General features: G+C 27.2%; 1 protein-coding gene across 1 annotated transcript; it reads left to right on the plus strand.

Annotated features, from left to right (window-relative positions):
- Positions 1-664: 664 nt before the first annotated feature.
- Positions 665-25,521, plus strand: LOC111037400 (protein argonaute-2-like). Its single transcript, XM_022319945.1, has 21 exons — positions 665-965; positions 1,052-1,169; positions 1,231-1,260; positions 3,358-3,417; positions 6,744-6,881; positions 9,900-10,034; positions 11,339-11,380; positions 11,442-11,649; positions 12,908-13,004; positions 14,366-14,559; positions 15,614-15,747; positions 16,957-17,170; positions 18,865-19,012; positions 19,187-19,432; positions 21,265-21,377; positions 21,449-21,654; positions 21,869-22,028; positions 23,544-23,631; positions 24,476-24,907; positions 24,979-25,163; positions 25,220-25,521. Exons 2-21 carry the CDS (start codon positions 1,130-1,132, stop codon positions 25,311-25,313), a joined length of 2,964 nt encoding a protein of 987 aa, XP_022175637.1. The 5' UTR covers positions 665-965; positions 1,052-1,129; the 3' UTR covers positions 25,314-25,521.
- The last annotated feature ends 1,602 nt before the right edge of the window (positions 25,522-27,123 follow it).

Below are 27,123 nucleotides of genomic sequence, written 5' to 3' on the forward strand. Positions count from 1 at the left end.
CTCGTATCGAAGTCCGAGTCCGATACGGGTCGGTACGTATCGCTTGTATACTGCACGTGTAACTTCTTGAACGCTCAAAATTGCCTCGATACGTATCGATACACTCCAAATTCTTCCTTGAAAATCTTGATTGATGTCGGTCGCCATTTACAAAGCAGGCAAGGTTTACAAACCAATTTTATCACAATATATATATATATATATACATATATAAATATTAAAATATGCATATAAATAAATGTAAGCATTGTCTGCTCTATAAATGGAGGCCGACTTCAACACCGGTCACAGCGATAATAATAGATTGTTCCGTGATAATAGGCATAAAGACGGCTATCTAGTGACACTGAGATAGATAAGAATAATATACTATATCCTTATCTACCTCAGTGTCTTGACTGGGTCTAGTTGTATATACCTATGGTTAGAATATGTGGTGACGTGGTGTTTATGGATCAGCAAAAGAGGTTGGCTACACTGGAAAATGGAAATTGCATTGTCTTGACCACGACTGCTACTAAATAACATTTTATTACTTTAGCATAATATCTAACATTTTTATCCATGCTCTGCACTGCACTTCTAACCACCAATCACCATCGCTCGTTCCATAACTAAGGTGACAATCAGCTGCAACTTACTATTGGAATTTTTAACTGCGCAGTAGTAAAATGTTACGACTCAGAATGCGTTGTTTGTGATACACTGTCTTCACTTTTCTGCATTTCAGCGTTCAGTACAGGACAGTACTTCACTACTTCAGTCTGAAGATATCAGTCGACGGTTCGACCCGTCTTAACTTTCACCAGTCCACCCTCCGCAGTCTGTATATCGTCATCGAATATTGAAATTTCTTCGGATTTCGAGATTTGGTTTTTTGATAATAGACACCTATACTACTCGATACTCTGCCTGTTAGATTAAGCGCAAGGTCACTTGAACTATATCATCTAAGTTTATGCTCCGTAAGTAGTATTTGATCGCCTTTTTGTTTATATGACACTGACACATAGTATTGGTTTGTCATTTTAACATAATTTTCTTTTTTTAGTGATCGATCCGACATTCCCTGTTCACCGTTTAATTTAATTACAGTGCAGTGTGCACTTGAATTCGTTCAATTGCTAAAATGAATCCTAATCAGCCTAATGCCGGAGCTCCTGGTCCTGGTACTATAAACAAATATATTTTTCCAAGCATTGCATCATTTGTAATAATTTTGCTTTACAGGTACCCCAGGAAAGAAAAAACAGAAAAAAGGTAAAAACAGTTAAGATTAACTTGATAGATGTTTCATCTAGAATATGAATTGAATGATCCATAGATCCATTAAATATGTTAAGAGGACTCTAAAAATTTGAGTGATTCAAACTATTATGAAACATGACAGTAAAAACATTATCTGTGTTTGTAAGTGATATTTTACTAGAATTCAATTTTTTAGCAAGTTAAACGTATAAAATACTGTGTAAATTAAAAATGCTCATAACTCACTTAGAAACTGAATCCTTAAAAAAAATGCACATACCAACATAGATATTCTTACCATCAAGTTTCATAATAATTTAATTAACTAATTCTTAAACTAACAGAGCTAAATGCGGTCTGCTGAGCGTAAATTGTTTACATCACGCATTTGTAAGACGGAGGCAACAAATGGTTGTGTAGCGTCATCTTGAACAAAATATCTGTAAAGCTAGGTAAAGTTTTCAGTTCGGAATAGATACTAAAACTAAACACATCAAAACTGTTATGTGTTATACCATAGATACTAATCTAGAGCAATTTTCATGACAGAAATAATTTTTATAAAATTATGTAATGCGTTACTTTTCTTGAGTTACCACACAACATTGAAGATATGACAGTACTAAACTGAATGAGTCGATCAAATTCTATCATGAATTCATGACACTAATTGTTTGCAGTGCTTAAACCATTGAAAAAAATGGTGGGCATTGCTATACAACAGTAAGTGTCAAGTGGGTCAGTGTAATAAGTTTATTGAATTTAAATTCAAAAATTTATTATTATAAACAATGATAACCAACTGAGAGGAGACGGTCTGTCAGCCTTAATCAAGTATATTTTATCAAATTTTTTTGAAGTGAATACTTGATAGGATCCAGAGGCGCCGAAGTGTTAAAAAATACTATGACATCATAAACCCAGAGGCCGCTCCTGGAGCTTGGGCCCCCAATTTTTTTTTTCAATGTAACAATTGAATGCGAAACAAACTACCCACATAACTACATATTTAGTGTATAACCATTTTTTTTTTTCATTTATTAGCTGAAAAAATATTTGATTAATCCGTTTAAACATATGTAAGCTATTACCTAGCGACTAGGCTGTGACCCACCCATTTTAGATAACCCATATGAAATTGAGAACTAATTAGTTATTATTATCATTTAAATATTCATAATACAAAATAGCATAACACAATAATTACCAAAATACTACATAGATAATCAAGCTTTTATTTAATTAAAAGTTAAAATCTTATAAAATTAATGATTTAATCAATACACTACTTTTTTGTGCAAAAATATCTACTACTAAATCTTTATCAATCACAATGTCATTCTCAAAAGAAATTTTAACTACGCCTTCTAGGCGGTCTTCAGATGTCCCAGGATCACAACCGGGCCCCAGTAACCCTTGGTGGGCCCCTCCCAGGTATAAAATCTACTATGACATATGTCATAGATAAATTAGGTGATCGGCGCCACTGACAGGATCTGTGGCAGCAGACTGTCCTTATTTTTACATTTTGAACTTGAATATTAATGCAACTAAATATAATTATAAAAATGTGCCTCGATTGATCTTTGTAAATTATGTGAAAATTAAGGTAATTGTCGAAATTTAAACTTAAGACATATAAAAAAAAATCATCCCTATGTATCTTAAATCTTTTTAAATGTCTATTGAAGCTCACGTCTACAATAGCTCAAAAAAGTCTAGAAAATAATATTATATATATTGAGTGACCATTTCCAGTATCTAAGATTAGTTGTTTTTGAAATACAATAAAATATTCAAAACAATTTGAACTGTTAACACTATTAGAAAATTGATGTGGCATTTATTTGTTTATTTAGGTAGATAATTATATGATGAATCTTAATGAATCAAATTTAATTCATTTAAATTTTGAAATCTTGTAAATAAAAATAAAATTGTTCTCATGTTTTTGACAAACTTCATCAATTTTCTAACTTCAGACGCTCAGAATAAATTATTCTGGATTTATGCTCATCTTTTTTTTAAAAAAAATACTCTTATATAAATTTTCAATTTTAATAATTAATGTAATTATAACCACATTTTGTACATTCTTTATTTTAAAAGGTCATCAACAAGATAATTCAAATATTAATGTTGGAGAAGGTAAAGGACCATCAAATCCAGGTAATTGATTAAATTGTTGTAATTTATGATAAGACCTGACTTTTTAAAAGACATTTACTTAATTTTAAATTGTCTCCATTCATCCATGAAAAAAATCATCCACCTATAAAAAAATGTCTATAAGTTATAACCAGGGCTCGTAATTCCATACACTAAAAAATGCATAGATAAGCATGCATTTATGCACTAAAAATTGGCAAAATAAGCTCTAAAAAATTCGAAAAAAATAAGCATTTATATGCCTTAACATTTCTAAATCATGCACTCAAAATATGCATTATGTAAAAAATTCATGAGCGAATATTAAAATAATAAGAATTAACCCATTGATTTTAAAAGTATTTTATTCCTTTTAATTTTTATACATTTAACAATCAAAATTAATACTTGTGAAGTTCATAAAACCATATGGCTTTGTCATGATTATCAATTTTAATTAGGTAGTAATTTTCTGTTTAATTTTTGAGCACCATTATCCAGCACCTACAATGAAAACATTTGGAATGAAATATTAGGTATTTAAAATTTTCATGACTCGTACAATTAAACAACTCATCGCCAACTGGCCAGTGCAAGAAAACTACGCTGTACCAATGTACAAAATTATAGATGTGGGTTGGTAAGAAACATTGCACACGTGTACATGCCTGTATAGGTATCTTTTTGACAACGGACTTTGTATGGCCGAGGATAGTAGTGGTAGAGGTAACATTATTTCCGCGGTACTGAGTAAAATCTAAATAGGAAAGTATACTAGGTAGTCACACGAGAATAAAAATAAATCAAAACACTATCATTCAGTAAACGAAAAAGTAAACAGGAAACTTTTCAAATATTTGTCTAAAAAATTTTTTATGCAATATATATGGTTATAAATCCTAAAAAAACGATTATATGCCAAATATGCCTTTACACCAAAAACATGCACTTTTAAACTTTATATTCTTAATACTATCGTTATGAAACATTTGTATCTCAGTTAGCATGTTTTCTTGTGTAGCAAAAAAAGAACATGCTGATGCATGAACTTACGATCCCTGGTTATAACCCATATGATAATTGTGGTATCTAGGTTACTTTGAAAGTTTTAATACCTAATACCAAATTTGTATTGGACAATTTTCAAGATAATGTCAATTAATCCTTTTTGTTAGCACAATGTTCTTTAATCTTTATCTGTAGTGTGATTAGTGTGATTACAATTTCAGGTAACATTAAATATTTTGGTCAGATGAGCTTGTATTGAAATGAGTTTTTGTGTACTGAAATACTCATTTGTGAAGTATTCACTTTTTCAACACTTGATGCTCAATACAACATGTATGGTAACACCTATTTTTAGCACATGATTTGGATTGATCGTATTTGTTTATGCCTATTTGACCTAATAACACTGCATCCTAAGTTCAAAGTGGTACCAATAACTATCATTACCCAAATTTTAAGAAAAAACTATTTACTTTACCTGTAACAACTTAATTTTTTTAATTTGAAGTAATTGTATTTTATCTTATTAAATAGTCTAACGTGTTGATACAATAGTTTTCACCTCCCTTTGGACTACTATGTTTTATAATTAATTTCTGGACATCAATTTATAAAAAAAAAAAATGATTATTGTGCTACATTTTTTTATGTTTATTTAACTGTACTTATATAAATAATAACAATATTCACTTCTACTATACTACTACAAATAATAATAATAATTAGTGCCTGGAATGTAATTCTCTTATTAAATACTCAAGCTATGTGCTTAAAAAAAAACAATTTTATACTTATTTATACTTTTTTTTATTTTTTACTATACAAATATTTTATAAAATTGTTAATAGTTAGTCCAGAATTATTATTTGTTGGAAAATTAAATTGGACAGATCCTTATGAAATACATATTTCCTTAGCAACATGTTCAAGTGATGACAATGAGTTAGCTCGTATGTAAGCTTAGTACAGCTTAGTAAGCCTGTACTTCTGTTATGTCATCAAACATATTTGCTTTACACTTTTGTTGGATATTGTTATTTTTCTACTAAAATTTGACTCTTGTTAAAGTGGTAGAACATACTGTAGGGCAGATGATATCTCTCTGTGTATTGTTCAGCATTCATCCTAGCAGATATGTAATAATACATTATAATAGCATTTGCTACAAATTAAAATCAATACAATTTTTTCAGCTTTATTTATATTGATAATAATTTATGTTATCACTCATGAAAAGAGTAATCATACACTTATATCAACGCCCAAACTAAGAATACTGATATAAAGTTAAACACAAAAAAATTTATATTTAAGTATTAAAACATTTTTATTCATAATTCAATGTCCAGAATTAATTATTAAAATTAAAAACATATTTGTCCTAAAGAGAGTGAAGGGTTTGTATCAATGTGTTATTAAATTAAATAAGAAAAAATAAAATTACTTGAAAAAATTGTTGATATCAGATAACATAAAACTCTGAAAAAACTTCTTTTTTTTTAAATTTGAGTGATGATAAATATTGTGTTTTAATAATTCATGGTGATGACTCATCAGTTTTATGAAAGATACTTTCTAAATGTATTCAAGTACAGATACAGATAGTTATTTTGAAAAGTGATCTAAAATATATATTTGAATACTCAGCAAAAATAGTATTTGAGTACTGGTCTAGGTTGGTCCGGCTAGTTACTGAGTAAAAGTCGGTGGGCTGCAACAATTTTGGGCTATTCAATTTAAACTACCTTTAAAACATGTTGTCAACTTATATAATGTAGCAAAGTAGTATTTTACTCGTTGTGTTTGTACGGAAAATATTGTTTAGAAAAAATAGGTTGAAAAATTTGGGTTGAGGGCTTCCAATTTGTAAATTAGCTAGTAAAGTATGGAAAACTTGGAGGGCCAAATTGGTCCCATCTTGCCCTGTTTGAGTACAAATAATAATACTTTAAAAATGTATTTATAGATACTTTCAAATTTTATAAATAATAAATTTTTTTACCTTATAAATCAAGTTTATTTAATCAACTGAATCTGATTTTCATGTTGTATGTTAATTTTTTGTAGCATGTATTTTACACCACATCATTTAGCTTTAAAATACTCAAATTTAGTCAATCCAAATTATGTGCTAAAAATAGGTGTTATGGACAATAAAAAAAATTTGTATTGTACATGCTCCCCCGAGTGTTAAAAGTTTGAATATTTCATAATGTGTGTTTCAGTGCCTACCTAAAAACTCATTTCATTACGAGGTCATCTGGCCAAAAAATTAGTGTTACCTGAAATTGTGATCATACTGTACCTATATAAAATAACCTAAATAATTAAATGAATAGGACCAAAAGACTTTCCACAAATGTCTCAAAGTAAGCCAGATACAAAACAGGAGTTTACAAAAAAACAAAATAAACCAAAGGAAACTAAACAACAGCAAGCCCAGAAACAAAACCAACCAACAGCGAGTAAACCACCAGGTAAGGCTCAAGAGTCATGAATATTCCCCAAAATAATTTGAAGGAAACATATGGTAGTAAAGTAGAAAAGGTACTGGTTTTTATCACTCCCTGGCATGTGAAAATTCTAATAGTCCGCAGTGCCGGCACTACATATTTCGGGGCCCTGGGCAACATTTTTGGCGGGGCCCTTGATGATTATGGAACTAGATGGTACTTTCTTAGACTTGATATTTTGTTTTATTTAAGAGCTAACAATCTTTAGACACTTTTCAGTTTTCAGATACCAATTACCAGTAGTGATATATTTTATTATTCTTAATTGTGAGGATAGATACAATTTATTAGATATCAATATATCATCAAAATTAAAACATACACATGAAGCTTATAGCAAAATAAATCATACAAAAAAAAAGTTAGCTACATAAAAAAATATATTTATATATTCATGTGTCAATGTAAGTAGTGAGTAAATTTAATTATAATACAATAAATAATTAAAGGGTATTCGTATTTTGCTTTTAATAAAATATATAAAACATCAAATGTGTACATATATAAATATAGGTTAGAATAATTAAAATAATTTTTTCATAGATTTTGATGCAGAAAAGTCATCTATAATTTTATCATAATTGATTGTATCCGATATTGCTTTTTCAATAGATATCATAGATAACCCACAAAGCCTTTCTTGGCTGATCCTATTGCGGAGATAATTTTTTATAATTTTTAGCTTAGAAAAACTTCTTTCTGCGCTGGATGATGTGACTGGAATGGTAAGAAGTATCCGAAGCGTAACATTAATATTTGGAAATGAACCATTGGAATTTTTAACAATTGAAAGTACTTCGAGAGGAGTTTGGTTTTCAGTAACAAACAATCTAAAAATTATTAATTATGCATATAAATCTAATGCATCAATATCTTTTGATTCTCCATCAGTTAAGCGATTTTGAAGATCCATGCAATGTTTTAATAGATCTGTATTGGCCATGTTGGTCAATTTTCCAATTCGAAATAAGAAACCAAAGTCATCTTTATAAGATTCAAGTTGTTTAAAGCGGGTTTCCATTGAACTTATACCTTGATCAACAATATAAAAAAAATATTCTTGTCGAAAAATAGCCTCCGCATCATTTACTATATCATCGTCGCCTTCATAACTGAACATTTTCTTTTTTTTTTTAAACTACGTATTTTATAATTTGTATCAATATCATTTTCTTCGCAAATTTCTTTTACAGCTATAACAGAGTTTTCAAATCCTGTTTGTCTAAATGATTTTAAAAAAATTAAAAGACTGCAACATATTAGTTAAGATGTCTATATCAATATTTTTACCTAGCAAACTTTTGCTAACAACATTCACTTCTACTAAAATACTGTACCATATAGTTAAACTTAGAATAAATTCAAATGTACTGATTTCATTTGCCAATGACTGAGCTTCACTTCTTGTCATTGTGTCACTTGCCTCTCTTGATACTTCTTCCATATGATATTTGGTAGCTGATAACGAAGGGCTTTTACACTGTACACACTACACACTAGTCGACTTGTATCTTGTACAAGTACAATGTACACATCACAAGCTACACGGCTATCGCTAGACAGATAAATGACAATAAGGTATATTACAACATAAACAATTAATAACGATAACACGAGTAAACGACAGCTTAAGGTTTTTTGGTTTTCAAATTATTTTTAAAGTTGTAAATGTGATCATCTAATGACTTACGAGTTATTGCAATATTGCCGTTTTCTTTTGTTATTATTGACCGAGGTGTTGTATTTACTACCTATCGTAGTATTTTCAATTCGGTAATCGGTTTAGGAGGCTGCATTAATTATTTACAAAAAATTATTCTAAAGTCGCGTGCCATAAATTAAATGATTTCTTTTTCTCTGTAATAATAAAATTATGAAAAACAAATAAGGTGACATGAGGGCCCGGGGCCCGGGCATTTGCACGGAGTGCCCCCCCCCCCTAGTGCCGTCACTGATAGTCCGATACCCTGATTTGTCATCTCCCTGTCGTTCATATTCCATAATAATAATAAATTAATTACAAATATTATATCGGTGATGATTTTTTTTTATTAAATACTTCCCAAAATTTTAAATATAGATAATAATTATTAAATATTCTATAAAAGTAGGTATAATATATTAATATAAATTAATTTGTATAATAATAGATTGTTAAACAAGAAAGTTGTTGAAAGCAAACCATTTTTAATGGGTTGTATTTAGGCAATATCCTATATCCTTCCTAAGTGATGTGTGACTGTGTGCTTAGTGACTGATCATTAGTGTGCGTGAGTTCCTTGAAAGCCTTATGTAATTAAAGATAAACTACAGCTTAGATTCTTGGAAATCCGTAACATACATACCCCCATAGTCACTATATTTTTCTATCAAAAATTGTTTAAATCCTATGGCTATAGAAATACCTAAAGAAGAATTCACCTAATACTGAAATCCCAATTTTAATTTTGAAACAAATTTGAATTCCTTATTCTCTAGGTTTTGAAGATAATGGAATTTCAATTTGTTGTATTATAAAGTATTATTATAGTGCCAAATGAATTTTTTTTTTTCAAAATTCTCTTTTACTTAAAAGTTGCTAAAAAAAAAATCACTTCTTACGAAACACAATCAAGAAGTTAAGAAATTCAAATATTTTTTCAAAATGAAAATTGGACTTCTAAAAATTTATTTATTTTACTTCTGCTTATTGGTCTAAATGCACGAAAAGCAACTTGCTTCCAATAGCCTTAAGGTGATTATTATTTGGTTAGTATTGTTTAGTACCGTTTGATGTATCGGTTGGATTATTAATTTTTAAACATATTATGGGATAAATACCTTCAGGACAATATATACATTTGCATATAGTTCATTTTTTCCTGGAACCATCAACATGCATTATTATAGAGTGGCAGTGTGTTAACCAACCAGTATCGTAGAAAATATTAATGATATTACATAATATATTATATCAAATAACACCAGTAATTTACTGAGTAGGACAAAATGACTTTCCACAAATGTCTCCAAGTAAGCCAAATACAAAACAGCCGGCAAAACAAAATAAACCAAAAGAAGCAAATAAAAAACAGAATCAGCCTGCTGGGACTAAACCCAATCAAAAACAATCTGAAGGTAATATAAAAGAAGACAATGATAAAATTGATAGATAGTTATATTCTAGTTAAGAGCAAATTCCAGAATATTTCTGCTGCTTTTTGACATTTCTTATGGGACTGAACTCAATGTCAAAAATTGATTATCTATAACAGGGATAAGTTAACTGACGCCTTCTGGCCAGATACACAATTTTTATCTGGCTGGTGCTATAATTTCAAACTTAATACTCAACAGTTTAAATAAGAGACTCTGAGTAGAGTGATGAATGATTGATGAAATATGTTCTTTTTTTATTTATTTTTTGTGTCTATCATCACCTTTTAAGGACGGTAACAATTCTTAGATTTTTAACTTCAACATTTTTTTTGGTAAAAAAATGAATCTAGCTAGTTCCCCGAGGGTTCAAAAATAAAAAATTTTTTGTGTATGAAATATAATTTTATATCTACTCTTTAAGTTTCAAGTACCAAAAAGTATCTAATTTCTTCCAAATTTTAAATAAAAAGTCTTTGAAAAAAACTGTATATTTATTTTTATATTTTTTGTTTATTATATGAACTACTGATGAGAAAACTTGTTTTACATTTTTAATCCTTAGCTATAAAAGGTTAAACATTTTCTAAATTTTTATAGGAAATATAATGTTAAATTCTGTAAAAATGTGAACTTTAAATGGTTATAAAAAAATCATGCTCATTTTTAATGTTTTCAATTTCTAATATAACTACTTATAACCTTACCTTGCATTAAATGTTCAAGCTTTTTGATCCAACAAACAATTTTTTATTGACATTCATAAGAAAAATTATTAAAATTGGAAATGCCAATAAATAGGTTCAAATAATTGAAAATATTTCCAAAACGGTAGTTTAAACATTTTATTAAAAAGATCTAGTATCTACAGTTATTTTGTAGTTGAAAATGTATTAAATGTTTAATTTTTATAGCTTTGAAAATTTAAAACAATTTTTCTCATATGCAATTCATATTATAACCAGAAAATATATTAAACGGTTTTTTTTATAGGCATTTAAACCGTTCTTCATTAAATATAGATACTAATTTCTTATTTGATCTTGAACTGCAGCTAAGTGATCTGGCTGGCTACATTTTAATATTTCTAAAAATTGGCTTTCTGGTAGATTTAAGTTGCTCATCCCTGATCTATATTAATTTGATACTGAAATAGGAACAATTAGTGAATGTAAAATAAGTGAATGGCTTAGGTTATGACATCTATCTATTTTGTCATAACATTGTCAATCAACCTAATGATTTGTTTTTTTTTTGAAACATAATTGAATACAATTTTATGTTAGGCAATAATGCACCTGCTGTGCCACAATCATCTCCGACTCAAGGTAATTAAAAATAACAATTTTTAGTATATTTTTACTACTTGTATAGTTATATTGAATTTAGGCAATCAACAAATTGAACAACAAATTGTAATCTTAAAAAGTAAGTTACATATTCCTAAAAGAAGAAATCCGAAGGCTGGAGGTTCTCTGGGGCGTCAAACTGTAATTGATGTGAATCATCTTCCTCTTGACCTTGATAATTTGTTCAAAAAACTTGTCTACCATGTGGATGTACAATTCACACCAGAACTACCAAAAAGACTTCTAAGGTAATTTAATTTAACATTAAAAACATAAGTATCAGTATGTTAATTTTTGAATATTAAATACCTTCTATTCAAAAATTCATAGTTATCAGATTTGATTTGCTTGAATTATATTTAAGAAATGTGTACTTAAGATAAAAGTAAAATACTAAGTTTGATATATTAAATACTTAATTATTTTTTAGTTTAACTTCTCATACTATGTTAACTCAACCATATTTTGTATGTTTAATTATTTTTGTATTTTACTACGGAGTAAGTGATAAAATGATATTTGATATAACATATATACTGGGGATTGGCAAGATACTCAAAAATTGGTATCTTGATACATTTTAAGTATTTGGATACTTGTTACATTTGAATAAAATTAGTCACGGGTTTTTTTTAAAAACTTTATCTTTAATCATTATGTATACAGGGTGATATTTTAAGCATACTCACCCCCATTTTTCCTTTAATTGTACATTTATTCAAACTCTGATTTTTAGAAATTTTATGTAGACCATATTTTCATATTTCTGATGATTTTTATACTATACTTAAGGAGAATTCTGTGATGGACTAAACTTCTGTTTTTCTAATGAGAACCCCCATTTGTTACTAAAAATTATTTGGCTAAACTTAACTTGAAAATGTTGACATATCTAAATCAAAATTCTAATAAGTAGTTTCTGAGTTATTACAATGTTTATACTAAGCATAATAATCTTTAAAAATGGCCTTTATACAAATTAAATTTATATGTAATGTTAGATGTAATATTTTACTGTACTTGGATTATTTTTAAAAATTATTTATATTCATAAATCAATAATAATTGCTAACTTTTTCAAATTGTCTAAGCCTTCCTATCTACTTAACCCATTACCATAGACATATTATTATCCTTAAAACACAAAGTTATATAAATAAAAAACTACTAGCTTAAATTTTGATTTAAATACATCAAAATTATAAAAAAAAATATCTGCTTAATAATTAAAAATTAAAAAGGTAGGCTTATATTTAAAAAGCTGAAGTTTGTATTTTCATTGGATCATCCTTAAGTGGTGCAAAAAACTTCAATGATTTTAAAAACGGTCTTCAATTAGAGTATTTAAAAATTAAAAAAAATCAAATTTTCCTATATGTTATCTATGGGACCTATGTTATAAATGTTTAATTATATAATAATTCCCATTGCACTATATGTATTTTATTATATAACTAATGTTTTTATTATTAGTAATTCCTTTATAACATTTATCTTTCTTTATAGAAATGCTTTGGAAGAATTTAATGCAAGACATTACCCGAAAGTTAATTTTGCATTTGATGGACGAAGAAATATGTATACTATAAAAGAGATAAAAGCGGTATGTTCATTAATTTAAAAGTAAAAATATATCTTTTAGTAATATTTTTGAATGATTGATATAATGTTTCTGTTATCTGGCAGCTAACATGGTGGCATGGTGAACGAGGTTTTATGACGCCTAGGCGTTAAATGGACATTTTCTTTTTTTTGCGTTTTGGTGGAAGGGTGGTTGGGATACATTAATATAAGTAATAACATAAATAAAAAATTAAAATATTTAGTTTCATAATAATTATATTTATTGTATATTATTTTATTAATGGTATTAGAGTGAGTAGGTACTAAAAATATATACTGTGCATCATGGCTTATAAATGTTCACCACGCCACCACGTGTTTGTTGTTTTATAGTTAAGTGACAGCTTATTAGAGTTAAACAGTTTGCATTTGGCTTCATAACTTCAATTTTTAATATTCGAGTACATCTTCGCCTATAATTTAACTTAAAAAGTCATCAGCGTATCAATATGACTATTATGCTGATTACTCTTTTTGTATAATGTCAATACATTTAAGTGTGCTATTGGAGATGTGACCTTTTTGGTTATTTATTTATTATTGTAATATAAACGTAATTCAAACATTGATAAGATATAATATTACAACAGCATAGGTTTCTCTCTGATGCAAATGCACATTTGGTAGAATCATTCTTGTGTTGTTAGCTTTAACATTAGAATGAATTTACCTATCATCAAACTTAAAATGTAGAACATTATCTTTTGCGCCTAAAAAAAAAAATTGAAAATTATTAAAGTGATTTTCAATATGATTTTCTTAATACTTTCTGTTTTAATCATTTAATCATTATCATTTATAATCTATTTAATATTTTTTTAATGGTTATTAGTTTTCAACATTTTCAATGTCAATTTTGTGTATTTTTGTTTGGGTTTGTTATTTATTTATTTTATCTTGAAGTTTTTTTTCATACATTTATTAAAGTTACTTCATTATAAATTATAATAACACTTTATTAAACTACAGAGTAATATTATTTATCTTTTATTTTTATTTGTTCCTATAATACTACCCTGAGACAATGTTAAATACTATGAAAATAATAGAAACCATATTATAATGAAGTATAAATTATTTTTTAGAAATTCACTTTTAATATTTTAACATAAAATAATTGGTTTTCTGTAATATTCGTTTAATTGTATGAAGAAAATATCATGAGTATATTTTATATATGGTCCTTCAGACACTATGATTTTTGAGATGTCAGACATAAAGTGTGACTTCCATGTAAAAATAGAACTAAATTGTCTTATAACAATTTTTAGGCTAACAAACTGATGATTTTTTGAAGAAAAAAAAATATGTGATTATTTATTTATGTTATTATTTGTTTAGAAAACTGATACAGTATCAGTTTTAAATGATGAAAATAATAGAACGATTGACTTTAATATTTCAACCTCAATTGTCAATACAATTCAGATGAATAAAATTCAGGAATATTTAAAATCTGGATCGTCCAACACTCCCCCAGGTGAAGCATTTCAAGCATTGGATATTGTTTTGAAAAACCGTCCATTTTCATTAAGGTTAGTAACATATATGTAGTCTTACAGAATTACAACATAGCAAATTTTAAAGGTAAGGTTATTATCTAAGGCATCCTGGATAATAACAAACCTAGCTTTTACTTGATATTTTAATTTTGAAGCGAGTGAAGCAAATATCTTAAAATTTCAAACAGTTAACATTTATAAAATCCTTATAACTTGCTTTGTACATACATGATTCTTACCACAGTTTAGTTAAAGTTAATAATATATCAAAAATGCTGATTATCGAATTTATAGAGGAGAATATACAGTAAAGCATAGTTTATATTTTCCTCTACCAATTTGCTAATCAGTGAATTTACTTTAATATTAAATATGCAGTGTACCTTATATGTATATTATATATTTACATGTTAAGCGTGCATAACATGCATTATGTATAATACATCTCATAATTGATGATTTCCTTTTCATTTCTATTAAAATATGATGTCTGAGCAGTCAATGAACCAAATTTGCCTACCTTGTTGTTCTGCAACATTCTCATCATTGTTTTATGAACCCAAACTAAATTAACAATAATTTTTGTAGATATCTTTTCATGCATTTCATTTTACATAATCATACAGTATATGATTCATACTTAAGTTTTATGTTCCGTATATTTTATATTTTCTTGTAGTGTCTGTATCATTTCATTAGTTCATATCATATATAATAGTGTAATTTGTTAATCAATCTTAAAATGTTATTAATGCTAATTGTTTAAAATAATAAACAAATAAAAGGCTGAAGATGCTTAAAAAAATGTATCCGTTAGAATTAATTTTTATTCAATTCTTGTTTAAAAGTAATGAACTTATTTAAGAGCATCTATTATACTTGCCCCTGTTGCTTTAATCATAATCTTACTCAAATGTAATTTGCCCACAAAATATGAGTTATAGTAACTATGTTCTTTTGGTGGAAAACATATTTAATTTGAAAAAAAATTGAAATAATGGTTGGTTTTATTTTTAAATGTAGTTTATTTAGTCTTCTATAAAGTTTTAAATGTTACATTTTAATCAATTATTATTGTGTGTTACAGATTCACTAATGTTGGAAGATCATTTTTCCCACTTCCACGTATTACACCTGTTGACTTGGGCGAAGGAATGGAATTATGGAAAGGATTTTTTCAAAGTCCTGTTATGGGTTGGAAACCTTACCTCAATATAGATGGTAAATACTAAATAATACATAATCAAAATACATTAATATTCCGATACAAATTGCATCTAGTTTTTACTTGTGAAAGGAGAGAATGAGATACGGAAAAAGTAAAAGATTCCAGAATTTAAAAAAAAAATTAACTGTAGGCACTTTAAATTTTCACTTAATAATAATTATATTAACATTTTATAGGCATTTTCACATTTTTTTAAAGTTATTTGCTCAGTATAATTAAAACAACATTTTCAGTCCAAAAGCTTAAAAGTGTAATGCAAAATAAGTATTTTTATGTTAAAAATATCAGTATACATAATGTTGTATACCAACTGCTAGAGATCCAGGTTGTCATTGGTTGTTTTTTTATAAATGGTTAAAGACAATTTTTAAAAGTGAATAAAATGATAGTTTATTTCTATTAAAATTAAGCAAAAATTATCATCGTGTCTGTGTGAGTCTGTGTGATGCTCAGGTCTCAACAGCTATGATATATCTGAATGTACTCATATACTCCAGGCCATCATATAAATGATTTTGGCTTGGCTGGCTAGGTTTTGCTGGTATCTGGGTATGGTGTGAAAAGTTGTTGTTTTCATCGAAATAACTGGCTCTGTGGTTATTATTGATAGTTTTGCCTAATTTGCAAGGATCACTGGTGCCGTGTGACATTTACGTTAGTTGGTTGGTTGGCAATTATTTAAATGGACTAGTATTAAGCGACTAGGTTACAGCTTATACATTGTGTAAGGTCAAGATGATAAATCATGTGTAAACAAATGTTACTAATTTTATCTATTTGTTATAATCGCTTTATGAGTTTATTGAATTTTTAGTATTCATAGATCATAACTGTAAGAACATTTTTTTTTTAATGTTATAAAAAAACATACATTTTAACAAAAATCGAATATTTAAGTGAAAAATATTTACTTTAGTTATCTTATTGTAATTTAAAAAATATTAACTGACAACTGTAGAAACTTTTGGCCTATAATAATTTTTATAAGTATTTAAATACATTTAGGTAGGTACTCAAGTACTTTATAAAACTGCTAATTATGTTTAAATGTAAAATAACAGTACTGTTAGTGTCTTGCATTGAGATGATCAAAGCAATTTGAACCCTCTATATATTCTTACTCTATGGTTTGAACTCAAAATATCTATGCAGTCTGGTCCTACTTATAAATATGTTAATTGAATTTATTAATATCATTTTAGTGGCGCATAAAGGATTTCCCAAGCATCAACCATTAATAGACTTCATAGCAAAAGAATTGAATTGTGATATCAATGTAGAAATGGATCAAAGAAGTTACAATGCGTTATCAAATTATGTTAAAGGATTGAAAATTGACTTTATGGTTCCAAATCAACCCAATACAAAACGTTCATACAAAGTAGTTGGTCTCCTTGACACTGCCTCTAGATTTAGGTAAGTGCAAATTATTATTAAAATATAATATATATTACCAGGAATTATGACAAAACCTTTTAAAGTAAAGAAGTTACATAAATTCCTAATACTTTTAATCAAAAAGTCATAAGGAGAAGAAGAATGAGGAGATCAAACTTTTTGGCTTCTTAATAAACAAAATGATTTTCACAGTTAAATGTCACATGCTGCGTTGTGGTCGTGTCCATTGCTATAGGTTGCTATTATCTCTATTCTTATGGATTTCAATTCTTGTAATTTTCAGAACCTACAAAAATAAAAAAATGATGATGTTTAAATGATATATTCTTAGATTGTAAATTTTGATCACTACCCATTAGTTTTTTTGCCATAGTCTAATTATTTGTGATAACTAGTAAAGTTAGCTTATTGTGAAATGTAAATTTTGAGTATAAGTTAGAAGTATGTGAAGTCGTAAATACAATTATAGATAATTGTAGACAAAACTATTTCGGCACAATAACCATTACTGGTTTTTTCAATGGTTTTATAATTTCGATAATAATAATATAGTCTAAGTACAATATACATAGAAATAAGTTAAATTTTCAAGAAAAATATATAAAAATCAAGACAAAAGAACCAAATAGGGGAAAAAGCAATAAAAAGCAGGTTTTGTGAAAAAGGCAAAACAAAGTTTTACCTCATTAAAATCGGAACGATTCAAAACGTATTTATACATAAGAATTATCTTTCTATCATACTCCCCTCAAAAGAAGCATTTGCTACAAAATCCGAGCCCTACTAATAAGTAATATACAATGAGATCCTACATTTATTTGCAGTACAGTAGTTGATAAATTCATGTGGTGTGGGGAGGATCTGTATACCTTAATTAAGTAATTAATCAAGCTTTGACAATTAAGCATCACTTTATAAGGATATATACTTGATAATATAGTGTTCTCCATTATTCATAAATTAATGCTTGCTGTCATCAAGCATTGTGCTTCCTTTTTTATTTGATAAATCAATTATACATTTTGGTTATTCTTTTGTTAATTTTTAGGTAAAATTAAAGTAATGCCACAATAAAATAAAGTTAATTAAACATTTTTTTTTGAAAATTAGTTTTTAGTATCTATTAAGAAATAAGAAGATATAAACTGCTCATAGACTTACTTCAGTGACTAAACATTTTCCTTACCAAGTTTGGCATTGTTCCCATAAATAATAAGTTAATGAGTTTATGAAGTATAAACAATTTTCACCTATGGATAATCATAGTGTTTCCTATTTCACCTTCCAGTTTTCCAGATGTAGGAGTAGGATTGTTTGTAGCTTATACTTCTAAATGGAGATTACTTCACTGATGTTAAGTTTGTAAAAATCTGTTCAATAATTTGAGACATAACATGGGATGATAAAATACAATTAATTTAAATAAAAACCTAAAATATTATTGTTTTTAATGATTTTGTTCAATTAACAAAATTCAAACCAAAATTTTAAACCATCACTTATTTTAGAAGTTTAAATTTTAATACTATACCTACGTTAATAATAAAATTAGTTCATTACTACTATTATTTTGTTTACAAAAAGGTAATACTATATTTTTTTTAAACTGTACTATAATTTCTAATAGTTCAAATAATTTTCAAATTGTTTTGAAATAGCAAATAAAGCAAATTTAATTGAAATTATAATAATTAATTAAATTATCTTTATAGATTTGATATAGAAGATGCTACTAGAGGTAGACAAACACTTAATGTAGTTCAATACTTCAGAATTACTCGAAACTATGTTATCAAGTATCAAAATTTACCATGTTTACACGTTGGCAACGTTAACAAGAAAACTGCTATTCCAATTGAAGTAAATATGTATTTTAATATATTATTATGTACCCAATAATCAATACATTTAACATAATAGTTTATAATCCAATGGTTTTTTTTAGTTTTATTGTTTTTTTTAAGAAATTTACAATAATTAATTATTTTTCAAAATTGTTATATTCAAATTATATTTTTCAATACATGTTTTTAGCTATGCAAGGTTCAAAGAGGACAATTGCGTTTGAAAAAATTATCTGAAGTTCAAACTGCAGCCATGGTGAAGAATGCAGCTAGGCCTCCTGGAGAACGACGACAAACTATTGAAAATTGCATCAAAGACATTAATTACAACGACGATAATGTATTGAAAGACTTTGGTATTGAAGTTACAGAACAGTTTGCTTCAATACCAGCAAGAGTTTTGGATCAACCTTCGTTGGCTTATGCTCAAAATAAGGTAAACTTTAAAATATTATGGTTAAATGGGTATTAACAGTTAAGACTATTTTGGTTGTTGATTGATAAAGATTGTTTTAAAAATATCAGCTTATAGGGGATGTAAATTGTTTTAAGTATGTGAATATGAAAATGTTGGTATATTTTAATCTATACTGAAATTTAAAAAAATAGTAATAGTAAGAAAGACAACATTGTTTTATTAATTTAGTTGATATTTTGCCCTAAAGATTTTTTCAGTGATCTCAAGATTTCAGTCATTGTAATTGATTCATACTATAATTAGATCATAGAAAAATTAATCTTCTAATTTAATTTTTATCTATTCATTGCATTATAGTTTCTTTTTTTTTTTATTTATTATTTAAGAAAATTTACAATCTTTATACAATTTATATAATAAGTAAGTATGATGAGTACAATATTACAGGACATGAAAATCTTGAGGGAAGGAAGCGCCCAGTGACACTACTTCCAAATTTGCATTATAGTTAAAACTAAAAACATATAAAGAGTCAACTAACTAACAAACTTTGACTAGTAAAATAATTCTATATTGTGTGTTCAGAGTTCTTCTGTTCATTAATTAAGTTGTATAAAATAAATAGGTTACAAATTCTTATGCCATTATGAAGATTTCATAAATTATCATAATTATTAACAGAAGTAATCTCTTTTTCTGTTTAAAACAACAACAAAAATAAGTAATTTCAACTCTATAGGGTTTATTATTTTATTATTTCTATCCAAGCCAATCTTTCGTAACTTTTTCTTTATGAAAACGCCCTAACATTAAGTTCCATAAAAATGGTAACATACTTAAAACAATTAATAGATTTTGTTAAACCTATATGTAAATTGAAAATCAGATTATTTTCACAGTTTTTCTTATCTGTGGTATTTATGTAATGTCATAGATAATGTCAATTATTAATTATTAAGTACCTGATTTATACGCACGAAACATCCTCAAAATATGCTTCTAAAAATTCTATAATATGCTAAAAAATATGCATTTATTTTTAAATGTGCATTTAAATTGAATCAAAAACATTTTGTTTAAAATTATGTAAATAATAAGTATTAATTAATAAGTATTTAAAAAAGTTTTAAAAGTATAACAAAGTATTTTGTTGTCTTCACTAAGTTCTTCACCATTTAACATTCTTTATCTTCAATCTATAAAAAATTAGCCCACATTAGTAAAAAATGAAAACAGAAATTAAATGCTTCTTTTACTTTATTGCACGGAATGATAAGTAGTTGCTTAATGTGTTCGAATGTCAAATTCTTCTGAATATCTGCGAGTTCATTTTTGTAAAAAAATGTATTTACCAGTATTTATAGGTGCTTACTTCATACATGCAATATCACTTGCATTTAAATCTTCAGGTAGTTTATTGTTGACATTTAATTTCTTCTTCCAAAATCTTAGAAATTGTCTTCATTATTTTATATCCGGGGTTTTTTTTATCATGGTTGTAAGTTTGGCGACAAAAAACAAATATATGTACTATAAAACAACATATGTGCATTTAATAGATAAAAAAGTTGAAATATGCTAAATATGCAAGTATAATCCATTTAAATCTGGTCACTATTAAGTAAACTTGAACACACACAATATATACAAATAATTTTTTTGACGACACAACATAGTAGTAGTACATGACATATCAGTTCAGAACCACTGGTCTATAGGGTACTTTTAGAGTAGCTGCCGATAAAGTGACATTAATGCTTAATTATTATATTGATTATTATTATTTCCAACAAGTATGGTACTAAAAGAACAGTTGTAAGCCACAAATGTATTATTTGTATATTTTTCAGGAAACTAAACCAAGAGCTGGTGTTTGGAGACCTGATAGATTTTCTAAAGCAGTACATATTAACAAATGGGTTGTATTGAATCTAGACCAGCGTACTAATATTGAAAGCATAAAGTATAATTGTTATTGTGTCTTATTTTTCAACAACTATTTTTTACTAATTCTTTATTATTATTCTATTTTAGAAACTTTGAAAAAAGTTTGATGATGAGTGCTAGAGACTTGAATGTTGTTATAAACCCAATGTATCCTGTAATTAACTGTTTTTTGCCAAGGAATAATAGTTTATCTGAACTAAAAAATCTAATGGGGAACCTTTTTGCAAAGCAAAAAGCTTGCGATACAGAATTAATTGTGGTTGTTATTCCAGATTATCCTCCAGGAATTTATGGTAAATAATAAAAAAAATTAACTTACTACTAACAATTTTGTGACTTAATGATTGTGCCAAATAATTTATTTTCTTAACTCAAGTTTAACATAAAATATTTCAAGTGTGTATACATTTTTTTTACATGTATTAAAATGTTAAATGAGTTTCAAAGTTATTCAATGTAATATTGTTTTTATAATTGTAGTATCAATTTTACTTAATTTTGTTTTAGCTTCTGTTAAGCAAAAATCAGAACTGGAAGTTGGTGTTCTTACACAATGCATTAAATCCAAGACTATGTTTAGAATGAATACATCAACATCTTCCAATATTCTACTAAAAATAAATTCAAAATTAAATGGAATCAACCACACTCTTGCCAACAGAAGCAGGTAATAATACACTAGATCAGTGATGTCCAACCTTTTTTATTTGGTGGACCACATTAGTAAAATATTGTCTTCCTGCTGTGCATATATATACTTCAAATTTCTATAAGAAATGCCTATGAGCTAACATTTGAACTTCAAACACTTATCGAACCAATTTCAAATATGTATTTTTGATATTTATTAACTGCTATATTAATTACTGGTGATGTATTTGGTATGTCATATTGAATTTTCAAACTTTTGCAAATGACAAAGAAAAACAAAGCATACTTCTCTCTGCTTTATAGAAAAACATTAAATTGTGGCTATATTTTCATGGGTTTCCAGTGTTTCTACTTATTCAATACAATTTGTAAATGGTACAATACAATACAATACTCTTAGGCTGTCATTATTAGGTTGTAATGATTTTTAGATTACTGACTCGTCATTTATGTCATACTCAGTAAATTTTCTCAGGTAAACAGAACACAGAAACACAGAGTATGATAATATAAATTATTCCAGTCAGTCAAATTTTATTGAGACAACAGGCATCTCTTAATTTTAAAGTAATATTATTAATTTGATTTACTGTAGGTATAATAACCTACCCTTCCTTATAGATAAATCATAATATTTCAATTTTTTTTGAACTCGTACTCCGCTACTTCTATGGTCTTCAATATACCACCCTTAAAAACCTAGGTGATAGTTTACTGCAATATATTATTACTAATCAATTATTTAATAAACCTTGTATACGTTGTTATATCGTGTTAAATTGTGTGAGCCTATGAACACAATTCAAGTTTCCAGAACTTGTAAAATTTGACTTAGAAAACTTTATTTGTATCGATTCAACAACCCAGTTTTCAAGACCGGTTTGTGTTGTGGGAATAGCAAGGAGTAGTTTTCTTAACTGGATAGAATTAAGTATAATTATTGACTGCCACTTGGTTTAAATAAATAAGATAAGGTGTGTTGCAACATTCTCTCTCCCGCTTACAGATGATGCTCAACATCTTTACCATCACTTTTATTCGTATATTGTCATTGACACCCATTGTTCACAGCTAGAACAAAATTATCTGTTGTAACTTTGCTCATGACAAACTTGTCCCATTTTGCATTTTCATGCCTACTGTAATGCACCCAAAATTCTAAATACTTTTTTGGTTAGAAAAAATTGGAATGTAACCGTAGCAACAACATATAATTTGTATTACAAGTTACAACACATTATTGTATAACCAATACATGACATATATCACTTTGCTCAGAATCTTAAATCAAATGCTAAATAGTAAATATATTTTTTTAATTTAGTAATTCTTCTGCTTATAGACATCATATGTATGACTCCTGGAGTACATACAAATAACTTAAATTATACTTGATCTTTTTTTTTTGCATAATGTTTAATAAATAATTGCAATATGTTTTTAAGTAGTCCAAATTGAATCTAATGAAAGCTTCACATTTAAATAAACATTATGTACTAGGTCCTATCAAATAATATTATTTATGATTTAGCCCGCCTAGTATGGATGGAGCAATTATTTTTGGTGCTGATGTGACACATCCATCTCCTGAACAGACTACTATTCCATCAGTTGCTGCTGTAAGTTTTATTTAAGTTATGAGCTATTAGAGTGAATCTAAACAACAGTTCTAATTTATAATTTATTATAGAAGTTAAATTTAATAATCTATAGAAGAAAAAAAATAGATATCTTAAAATATTTGTGTAACTGTAAAGTAACCCGCCCAACTCATCTTAGGACATAAATATTTTTAAGGGTGTCGCATCTGAAATCAAATATGTATAAATAGTAATTATTAAGGTTTACTAAAGAAATCTTAACAGAACTCAGTATTCTCTACGCTTAGCATGTATCTATTATAAATGTAACATTTATATTTCAAGTTGGTAAACTAAAATAATATTTTTTTTAAAACAAGACTAGATAATTAATTCTTATTTCTAAGATTTCTTTTTTCACAATTAATTTATTATAGACAAATATATTATTTTTTAAGTTAAATACTCATATTTTTGATTTAAAAAGAAAAATTGAGAATCTTTATACATTATATTAATTTATTATATATAATATATTGTACTTAAATTCCTAAAAACAAAAACAAAACAACTGCCAATAAACTCATAAAAAAATCATCTATTATAATACGTTTATTAGTTGTTACCCAGTGAACAAAATAAGTTTGTGTAAATTAAATTGCTTTAATCATTGGGAATTATCCCAATAAACAGTTAATTTTTTGATTAATATAATATTTATTAAAGTACTAATCATACCCAAAAACTAATATCATAGACAAAACAAATGATTAACATAACAAACGACATTATAAAAAAAATTTAGATAGCTATGATGCTCTTCTTAGTATATTTACAAAATCTTATGCATGCAATACAATACAATTCATTTTTCTCATCTTAGGTAGCAGCCAGTCACGATATTTATGGAAGCCAATACAATATGGAATGGCGCTTGCAATCTCCTAAAGTAGAAATTATTCAAGATCTAGAAGACATTGTTCATATTCAATTGGTTAAATACAAAGACAGAACCAAAAGTGTGCCGAAAAAAATATTTTATTTTAGAGATGGTGTAAGCGAAGGCCAATTTCTACAGTTGTTGGAATATGAACTGATTGCTATTCGAAGAGCTTGCCTTCGACTCAATATCAACTACAAACCTTCAGTGACATTTTTGGTCGTACAGAAACGACATCACACCAGAATGTTTCCCAAGTACAGTTGTGACATGGATGGCAAGTTCGCTAATGTTCCTTCTGGCACAATTATAGACACTCAAATTACACATCCAACAGAACTTGATTTTTATTTATGTAGCCATGCTAGTATTCAAGTTAGTTATTATAATTTTTATATGTTATCTTAGCTTAAAGGCTAATACATTATTTATTTTTATTTATCAAGGGCACGTCCAGACCAACCAAGTATCATCTGATATGGGATGACAATAATTTCACTGAAGACCAGTTGGAACAGCTGACATTTTATCTCTGCTTTATGTTTGCACGTTGTACCCGTTCTGTTTCATATCCGGCACCTACATACTATGCCCATTTGGCTGCATTTAGAGCACGAGCTTATATTGAAAAGTTAGTTATTTTATTAAAATATTATTATACTAAGATAACATTTTTTTTTTTTATAGCAAAGTCATCAACCTCAACAATTTAGATGATGAGCAAACCAGAAATCAACTTAACAAATCATTCACGGCTAATACTCCCATGTTTTTTGTTTAACATTTTTTAACTAAATAATTTTTTTATCTCAATTTTTTTTGTAATTCTAAATTACTTTTTTTTTGAGTATTAAATATATATGTATTTATCTCTATATTATTACCCATGTTATACTATATCTTTTTAACTTTTTAAGACGATTTTTTTTTCTTATATACTTAGCTTATATTTTATTTCGCTTTCTTAATAAAGTCATATTCCAACCTAATATGTGTTAATCTATTTAGTTAATTGAGATTTGATTAGTATTGGTACTCAGTTACAGTTATTTGTTATTAAACACCTACCATTAATCGGTTATAATATTTTGTAATATGTCTACTTTAATGATAATTAAAAATAAATTGTATGTGATGACTATCTAGTCTGCAATGTTAATTAAAAGAATAATAATCATCATTTTTATATTTTTGTGTATGCTATGGAACTACCTACAGTAAATAGGACACTAGGACTATGTAAGAAGATGGATATATGTATCACATATTTCGCATACCATTAAATTGGGTCACTTTAGACACATTGGATAGCTTCAGACAAAATGATAAAATTGAATTTTTTCCTCTTATTTTTATGGATGAACATTTAAACAGTTGTAACCTACATATAATCTCTAATAGTGTATGGAACGAAACGATATGTATCGACGATCAAATTGTTGACACTTGCTTTTAAATTTTCAGTTATTTTGTCTGTTTATTATATTATCTTAACTTACAACATGCGTATGTTACAGAATATATATCCTCAAATTATTATTTTTTGTTTATTAGTTATACAATTGCATAATATTAAGTATGAACTATTATGTTTTTAATTTTTTTTTTGTGTCTGGATTCTTAATCAATTTTTAAATGTAAAAAAAAACTGGTCTGGCTGACTTGAGACAATGCAAAATATAAAAAAAAATAGGTGGACGTGCCTACCAAAACTATCACACCTCGGTTTTAGATAAGACTGTTATTGAATAAAAAAAATCAAAACAGCCCGTTAGAATATAAGCTGAAAAATATTTTTTTTAATTTCATTTGTTTAAAAGGATAAAGTTAGGTTATCTTATTTTTTTTTTTTTTTGAAGACCTAAAATGTTGTTTGGTATCGCGAAAGAAAATTTGATGTATAATAACGCAAAAATAAATAAGCTGTAAACCTACTTATTCGAGTAGAAAATTCTAGAAATATAAAATACCTACAAAAAAATGTAGAGCTCGTGTATCATAGTCATAGCCTTATATTATTATATATAATATATCGTGACGGATTTTTGTTCTGCTAGCTCGTATCACAACCTTGAAATTTTACTCCCAATGATGGCTAAAACGTTTCACTTCAAAAAAAAAATGTGAATATTAGCCTATAGCTTAAATTTTATGTCAATGGACGTTTTTAATATCTGTTCAACAACAGCATAACATTATAATTAAGAGGATATTTATATTTTTTTTTTTCAGCGCAATATTTTTTTCTTTCTCAGACTCACAAAACATAGATGAAACGCTTTCACCTAAAATTGTTTTTTTATGATTTTTAAGTAACCCTATAGTAAAATCACTTATTACAAAAATGATGGAGGATAATATTTTTGAGGGTATGACACTATGACATGACATATTGGTTTTATATTTTATTATTATTTGACTGAGTGTTTGACTTACAAAATATAAATTGTAAATTTAAATCATATTTAAACCATTTACATAATATTTAGTCAAATCGATATGCCATTCTCTCAAAAATATTATTTTGTATCGATTTTTTAATAGGTGATTTTACTCTAAAATAACTCAAAACTATACAAACTACTGTTTTT

Source organism: Myzus persicae, unplaced genomic scaffold (genome assembly GCF_001856785.1).
Source record: "Myzus persicae strain clone G006 unplaced genomic scaffold, MPER_G0061.0, whole genome shotgun sequence".
NCBI classification, from domain to species: domain Eukaryota; kingdom Metazoa; phylum Arthropoda; class Insecta; order Hemiptera; family Aphididae; genus Myzus; species Myzus persicae.

Coding starts and splice junctions, on each gene's coding strand:
- LOC111037400 (XM_022319945.1), top strand. CDS start 1,130: ATGAATCCTAATCAGCCTAATGCCGGAGCTCCTGGTCCTG. Junction 15,748..16,956: donor ACCTTACCTCAATATAGATG/GTAAATACTAAA, acceptor ATATCATTTTAG/TGGCGCATAAAGGATTTCCC. Junction 24,908..24,978: donor GTAGCCATGCTAGTATTCAA/GTTAGTTATTAT, acceptor TTATTTATCAAG/GGCACGTCCAGACCAACCAA.